General features: G+C 38.1%; 1 protein-coding gene across 4 annotated transcripts in view; it reads left to right on the top strand.

The window, feature by feature from the left end:
• Positions 1 to 8,413, top strand: part of gabrb3 (gamma-aminobutyric acid type A receptor subunit beta3) — a 49,163-nt gene that overhangs the window by 17,570 nt on the left and 23,180 nt on the right. For 2 of the 4 annotated variants that reach the window (XM_086161461.1, XM_086161460.1), the window contains exons 2-4: positions 1,663 to 1,710; positions 5,103 to 5,194; positions 5,291 to 5,358. In XM_086161461.1, coding sequence (XP_086017587.1) covers positions 1,663 to 1,710; positions 5,103 to 5,194; positions 5,291 to 5,358 — 208 coding nt within the window. Of the gene's footprint in view, positions 1 to 1,662; positions 1,711 to 4,932; positions 5,013 to 5,102; positions 5,195 to 5,290; positions 5,359 to 8,413 lie in introns of those variants that run through there. The other 2 variants (XM_086161464.1, XM_086161462.1) reach the window with 1 other exon arrangement.

The raw sequence follows: 8,413 nt of genomic DNA, 5'->3' as shown, positions 1-8,413 counted from the left end.
GTGATGTATGGTTTAACTAAATGGCTGATTTTACCACAGGAGAAGGTTGATCTTTTCTGTTTCCCTCAAGTTTCACATCTCAAACTGTGATTGATCCATGATTGTGGAAATACGATTAGGGCCATTTACCAAATTGCAGAGCAATTTGCTGATATCATGACAGTGAAGTTCACCTGCTTCATGAAAGGGAATTTAACAGTTAACACGAGCAACAACAGAACTACTACTTAATGTAGTGATGGTAGTCGATCTTGGGTCAATAAGAGATTATGAGGACCTTTCCAAATATGGAACTCTTTGCACCATCTGAAATATTCTAATGGCAGTGATAAATTGTCATTTTTGACAGTGGCTGCTCTGGATTTCTGGTGAAAAAGAATTAAGAGGTTTTTTTTGTGTGTATAAAAATGACCTTGTTCAAAAAACTATACAGAAATGTTTCTCTCCTTGAAACTTACAAAGACATTTAGTATGACCCGGTTTAACTGTGAGACAGACCTTGTACTAAATGTAAGTGCAATCCTTACTGAAGATACAATTGAAAAAGAAAATCCACATTTTAATGCCACAGAAGGTGTCTATAGTGGCTGTGTTGCAAAAAATCAATAGAAATCATTCTTAGACAAATGAATGGTGTACAATGACAACTTGATGCTTTAAGTGCCAATCCTTTATATACAACACCTTTAGAAGTGTAGTATATAAAGTAGGACAGAGAGTAGAAACACGGTCACAATTTCTAGTTTTTAATCCTGATTTCAGGTGAAAACAACATCGCATGTATCTGCCAGCAGGGCAAATGTGCATATTTTGTTTTTTTTCTGGTTTCTTTGTGGATAGGGTCAGCTGTACCTGCTTTATAAGTTCATTTTTTTTTTTTGTCATTCCAGGTTTTATGGTACTTTTATCCAAGCAGATGACATAACAATTGATTACAACATAAATAACCATCAGCATATATAAAAAAACAATATCAAGTCAAGGGTGTTACTTTCACTGTAGAATGAATCTCCCTCAGCCCACATTGCACGGCCCCATTTGTACTTTTACCGTGAGAATGGGGCAAAATCTATTATTTTTTTTACCGTCATTTAACTCAGCTATCATCAGCTTGTAAGATGCATCACCAGTCATCACCTTATCCACAAAGTATATATCAGGTGGGTTCCAGAAGTGGACATAACTCTAGCTGCAATAATGAGAGGCAGTGTTAACATACATTTTGTATTTGACTTTCCTGGCTGTAGATTTGACCTATATCCCAAGAGACAGGGTTGAGTTTTTGAAGCCCTTCACTTGGTTTTCTAATGACCTTTTCCAGATATAGCAGTCTCAGAATAGGTGGATGAATGTGGCCGTGTCTGTGTGATAAGCTTAACAAAGGGGAATCTGTCTCAAGCAAATCTTATGAAAAACCTGTCTGTGTGTAATATGTAAGTCAATTTCTCACAAATTTTAAATACAAGTGAATGTAACTTGATTTATGTGGTGCATTTACAAATTAAGACATCCAAGAACCTCCGGGTACCTTTTTTCTTAACACAGAATGCAATAGCAACTAATTGTAAGAAAGACATGTTTAAAAGAAATCGAGCAAGTTAAGCTTCTCCTTCTACTGAATTGGAAATTAAGTCTTTTCTTTCTTTTTCTCTATTTTCACAGGAATGCTGTTGATGGGAACAAAAAGCTATATGCTATCTATGATACAAGGTAAGACAACTTCACCGGAAATTGTATCTCTGAAGGTACTGAAAAAGTACCAAAACTTTATGGCGAAGTAATGGAAGGTTCAATCTGAATAATCAAGGATTAAACCCTAAAATAGGATGGTACAAAGTAGTCGGAATACTACTTCTATCGAAGCCAAGGTTAACAACGACCACCACTGGTACCGATGACCTACACGGTATCAGTGGATATTGGGGTACTGTGGGTTGAAGAAGGAGAGGAGGAAGGCGTGTTCGGAAGTGCAGAGAGAAGAGGAAAGGCAAGAGTCTGGGACTGAGAGTAGGGACTTTGAATATTGGGACAATGGAAGGAAAAGCTAGAGAGTTGGTTGACATGATACAGAAAAGGAAGGTGGATATACTGTGTGTCCAGAAGACAAGATGGTAAGGTAGTAAGGCTAGAAGCTTAGGAGCAGGTTTCAACTTGTAGTATCATGGTACTGACAGGAAGAGAAATAGAGTAGGAGTTATCTTGAAGGAGGAATGTCCTGGAGCTCAAAAGAATGTCAGATAAACTTATGAGTCTAAACTCTGAAATGAAGGTTTAATGCTCATTGTTATTAGTGGTTATGCCCCGCAGGTGGGATGTGAGATTGAGGAGAACGAGAAGTTCTGAAATGAGCTAGATGAAGTGATGCAGAATATCCCCAGAGATGAGAGAGCGGCAATTGGTGCAGACTTCAATGGGCATGTTGATGTAGGCAATAGAGAGGATGAAGAAGTGATGGGCAGATTTGGTATCCAGGATAGGAATGCAGAGGGACACATGGTGGTAGACTTTGCAAAAACGATGGAAATGGCTGTAGTGAACACTTTTTTCCAGAAAAGACAGGAACATAGGGTAACTTATAAGAGCTGAGGTAGGAGCACACAGGTAGACTACATCTTGGATAGACGAGGTATCCTGAAAGAGATCAGTGACTGCAAAGTAGTGGTCGGTGAGAGCGTAGCCAGACAGCATAGGATGGTGGCTTGTAGGATGACTCTGGTGACAAGGAAGATGAAGAGGACAAAGGCAGAGCAGAGGACAAAATGGTGCAAGCTGAAAAGGGAGGAGTGTTGTAGGGTTTCCATTAAAGAAAGGCTCTGGGTGGTCAGGGAGAGCTTCAAGATGATTGGACAACTACAGCTAGTGCTATCAGGGAGACAGGTGGGAGAGTACTTGGTGTGTCATCTGGAAGGAAAGTAGATAAGGAGACTTGGTGGTGGAGTGAGGAAGTGCTGGAGTATATACAGCGAAAGTGGTTAGCAAAGAAGAAGTGGGATACTGAAAGGACTGAAGAGAACAGACAGGAGTCCAGGGTGATACAGCATAAGGTAAAGATAGAGGCAAAGGCAAAACACAGGATGTACGATGACTTGTATGCTCGGTTGGACAGTGAGGAGGGAGAGAATGATTTTTACAGGTTGGCAAAACTGAGCGATAGAGATGGAAAGGATGTACAACAGGTCCGGGTGATTAAGGATAGAGAGGGAAATGTATTGACAGATACTAGAGGAGTGATGGGAAGATGGAAAGAGTACTTTGAGGAGCTCATGAATGTGGAAAATGAAAGAGGCAAGGATAGAAGAGGTGACTAGTGTAGACAACAAAGTAGAAGAGATTAGTAAAAGTGAAGTGAGGAAGTTACTTTCCTATCAAAATAAGAATTTAGCACCAAAATATCCTGGGTATGCTCGTAAATGTATGTTGCGTCACTAGTTGATGAGAATATTACCAGTCGCAATGCAATGCAGAGTCCTTTGTCAGTTGTGTCCATTTCTTGAGAGCTTCTATGACCCTGGGTAGTGATCAATATTCAGCACTCACTGCTTCTCACATCCAGGCTCCAAAGAGTGATGCTATGAATCACTTCTCTGCAAAAAAACTAGTACATTTAGGAAAGTTTGCATATGAATAAATAAATACATGTTTAAAAACCTTATAAGTTTAAGGTGAAAAAAAAAACATTGTTCCCATTTAGGAAAATGTCATGACAAAGTAGCACAGTTAATCCCAAAACAGCCCCTTTTCATGGCATAAATGTGCCACTACCAGATTTTAACACTAGATTTAGAGCTAATCTTTTAGTTTATGAAGTTGGTAAGCTAATAGCTGGCACTGAGCTTGTTTTGGTGGGAGTTCATCAGTTATTGATAGAGAAACAGGCTTAGTTTTTGAAGTTAATAAATGAAGTCACACCACAAAACAACGTTCATAGTTTCACCCTCACTCGTTATTTTAACAAATCCACTGACCTAAAAACCTGTTAATGCATCTCCCAATAAAAGGGGATGTTGTTCCCCAAGCAGACCACTTTTGGAGAATTAACAAAAACAAAAAAAAATGCCACAACTCCAGTTTGGTATGGTGTGACATACTTGAAAGAATAGATACAAATGTGATGTGACATCACATAAGTTTAAAGTTGGGATTGTAGCATCGGCTTGTGTGGGTGCTTCCATTTCGAAGCAATGAACAGGAGACTCAGATTTCCTGTCATGATTCTGGAAAATTTGTTCACCCAAGATCTTTTTTAGTAGGCCATACTCTCATTTGGGGAAAAACCGGACAATGGGAATTGCTTTTTATAGACAATGTTGCCTCCAGGGCAGAGCTTAGTGCACCAAGATTCAAAGTATGACGCCGGCATGTGTGAAATACATGTACTCAAAATATTTATGCAAATACGACAACGTAGACAAGGAAATCAGACCTTTATGATATCAGCTTCGCCTGATTCCAAGGAAGTGTGTGACCCAGGGTACCTGTCCAGTTCATTTCCATGAGGTCAGTTCAGAGAGCCAGCTCCAGACAGGAAGGTGCTTCTCAAAACTTCATTTGTCTCTTCTTGGACACTGTCAAGTTGGATCTGGCACCCCAAAAAAAAAAAAAAAAAAAAAGCGTACCTGTGGATTTGACGAAGCTGGAAATGACCGAACCATGAACATCTCACAGCCGGAGGAAAGACAGAAGAGGCTCCGCCAGGCAGGCGCGTCAACGCGTCTCCGCTCCGTGAAGCATGTTAACGACAGCTGCGGGCGGAGAAACGCATCATGCAAAGGAAGTCTCACCTGTTTTTTTTTTTTTTTTTTTTGCTGTTGTTGTTGTTTTTTTTCCTTTTTTTTTTTTTTTTTTTTTCCTGGAGGTTGAGCACCGCAGCGCCTTCTTAGCGCGTCGCGTATTGCAGGAGAGGTCTCATCCATTCAGGCTGCGTTTTTGGGGATGTGGGCGTCCCGGAAAACACGATTGTTGGATATCTTTTCGTTGCCACTGGTCGTGGCGGTGATGTGCTGCGGCCAGAGGTGAGGGTCTGGGGGGTCTGAACCGGACTAAAGTCCGACATTGGTGCCTCTGCAATCCCCCTCCATCCTTGCTTTCTTCTCTTTTTTCAGCGTCAACGAGCCGGGAAACATGTCCTTCGTCAAAGAGACTGTGGATAAACTGTTGAAAGGTTATGATATTCGTCTGCGGCCAGACTTCGGAGGTATCGGAAATGTATAATTTTCTATTCTTCTGTTTTCTTTCTGCACAAATGACTCTAAATTAAATTGTCATTGTATTTTGTTTGCTGTATTCAAAGGGCCACCGGTCGCTGTCGGCATGAGTATAGATGTGGCAAGTATAGACATGGTGTCAGAAGTTAATATGGTAAGTTATATCAATTCATTTTCACTTGAATTGTCTTTTGTTGGCTGATCTATGATTTCACAAAAAACGACATTTTAATGAATGATTACTACTCTAATACTTTTTTTTATAACAAAGAGTATGGTGGCATGTTGTCTTTGTAACATCAATCCTGTTTACATGTGTTGATGTGTCCAGGCCATGATGACAAGTCAAGATAATCATGTTGATAATATTTTGATAAGCTATTTTGTGTGTGTGTGTGTGTGTGTGTGTGTGTGTGTGTCTGTTTTCAATGGGGCAGACGGTTGAGAACTTTATACCACATGCAAATCTTCATCAAATGGTCATTTCAATAAAGCTAATCTGATTCATTTGGGAAACATTGCAAAATTGTATTGTAGTGTAACAAAACCCATCATTTTCTGTCTGTCTAAATGACACAACACATAACATAACGACTACTACTACATAACTTTTAAAATATAAAACATCAGAATATTATAATCATATATGTAAACATAATAACATCAGTGTTTTCAAGTTCTGAAAGCAAAACAGCAGTAAATAACAGTATAATACAACATGATCTAGAATATTTTGGTATGTATGACAGTTCATATGGAGAATTTTCTAAAGTGGCTCATCTGCTCTATGAGATTAAATCCTGGTGTATTGGCAGTGTGACTGTGGGACTAATGCCCCCACGGTCATGTAAGTCAATAAGGTCATACCTATTTTCTCTTTTTAAGTATAACCTTTAGAGGTATATGTTAGTGTGTCTGTTTGTATGCCGGAGTTGGCATGCCGTGAGCTCTGAACATTAATGCCTGTATGCTACATCATTTTTCTGAACTGCTGACAGAGCTTGATGCCACACGCAACCACATGCAAATAGCCGCTCACATGCTGACCGGACAACTGAGTGTGATGGAATGCACTTTAGTGGCTCCACACAAGAGCAGAGTTCAGCTGAGAATCACGTAGAAAATAGCCACTGGCTTGCAGTGACACTGAGAACTCTGTTTTGCAAATTAATTGCATGAAAGGAAAGTTCATATACTGATAAGTATCAGATTTTTAGAGTTGCAAGATGATATACTGTAAGTGACTTGTAAACAATAGATCTTTTGATATCCTTATTGTTAGATTATTAGAAATAAGATAAACACGGCAAGATTTCTATTTTCATATTTTGTTTGTTAGATGCATCTCCACTGCCCACATAGAACTTTTTAAATCTGTTATTTATATTTCATTTATTTACTTTATGATTTACAGATTTTGGACACAAGCGCTCACTAAAAGGCTCCTGATGTTTCTCATGATGAGAACAGTTGTGCTTAAGTCAGTCACAATCAGTCGAATATGTTGTTACTCATAATTATTTCGGAATTTTATCCATGTATTAACTACACACCAATCCACAAACAGTTATGTGTTTGTGTACAAAGTACTTTTTTTTTCCCCGTAGGATTAACATTAATCCAGTCATCACATATGGAGAGATTTAACCATTCAATGTCTCATTCACATTTAAAGACAATTTAGATACTTATTTTAACCTTAATTCTTTTTGGTATGTGAAGGAAAGCTGTATTACCATGCAAGAAACTATGTAAGCCAGGGAGTACTAACCAATTCCTGAGCCCATCACATCAATCAGACCAGGAACTGTTTGACTCTCAGGCAACAGTCGTGTCCAATGCGCCACTCAGGGTCTTTTTTTTTTGGTAAAAGAAAGTAAACTGTGATATTTAAATCAGCAGAATATTAAAATACAATATTTTAAATAACATCTGTTATATGTTGGAGTAATAGTAGAGTATACTTTGACATAGCATCCAAAAGAAAACACTTTATTAAGGTCCTTGTCTGAATTTATCAGGGCGCTTAAAAGAAAGTAAACTGTGATATTTAAATCAGCAGAATATTAAAATACAATATTTTAAATAACATCTGTTATATGTTGGAGTAATAGTAGAGTATACTTTGACATAGCATCCAAAAGAAAACACTTTATTAAGGTCCTTGTCTGAATTTATCAGGGCGCTTTTACTCACTGTAATTAATGCACTTACAAATAAAACAATCATTTGTTATTGTTGGCTTATATATAAAACACGTTTGCTTAAGAATATTAAGCCTCTTGACCGTGTATAAAAGAAGCCATCTTGTGTTATTTTGCCTCATTAATTAGTGTGTAAATTATTGTCAGCAGTTAGTGGCCAAATGTAATAAACAAATAATGACTTCTTTAGACATCGTAGAACTAAATATCCTTTTTCATTTAATTTCCATCTCAAAATTCAAGTGCTTCATATTACACATTTAAGTTACTACAAAAATCAACATCAATTTGTCATATTTGGCACAGACATCTCGTCAGATCCATCGCCTCCAGCCCCCACCCAAAAAAAAATTAATAATGCAAAAAAAAAACAAAAAAACCTTGAAGCGTGTCACCCAAGGAAATGGCTCAAGGTGTTAGAAGTGTTGTATACAATCTTGGGTTTTTGAATTGCTCCTTTAGTACAGATGTGACAATTGAAGAATTGTATTCATTCATTGTCCAGCTGTTTAACCTGGGCCAGGTTGCTGCGAATTGCCTTTGCTATTTGCCCACCCCCAAGTAGCAAGAAAAAAAGCCATAATTAATATTGGTTTCCTTCATTATTAAGAGCTTGCTTGTTAATTTTTCACACCATTAAGCCGGAGTCATTGTAAAACTGGATTAACCCTTAAAAATGTAAATTCAAGCAAATGTTTGTTGCTTTTGTCACAGATTCAATTAAAACACTGTTCTTAAACCAGTTTTTCCAATTTAAAAACCGTTGAAGAATAATATGTGGCATTGAAATATTCCATGTCTATACTAATGATAAAGAGGAAAGTTTATATGTTAGATATTGTAGCGACACCGGAATAAAAGCTTCACTGATCACTGGACTGCAGGTTTGTCAAATAGGATGCGGTCCGGTGATTGGTGGAGAGAGTGCGGGATGTGGAATCAAGAATCAAGATTTTTAATTGTTATGGTGCAGGCACAATGCAATTTTTCAATGACAGCTTCTGC

Source organism: Fistularia commersonii, chromosome 16, assembly GCF_037954325.1.
Source record: "Fistularia commersonii isolate RoL2024-O1a breed Wild chromosome 16, RoL_Fcom_v1.0, whole genome shotgun sequence".
Taxonomy (NCBI): Eukaryota; Metazoa; Chordata; class Actinopteri; order Syngnathiformes; family Fistulariidae; genus Fistularia; species Fistularia commersonii.
This window is presented reverse-complemented; position numbering and strand designations above follow the sequence as displayed.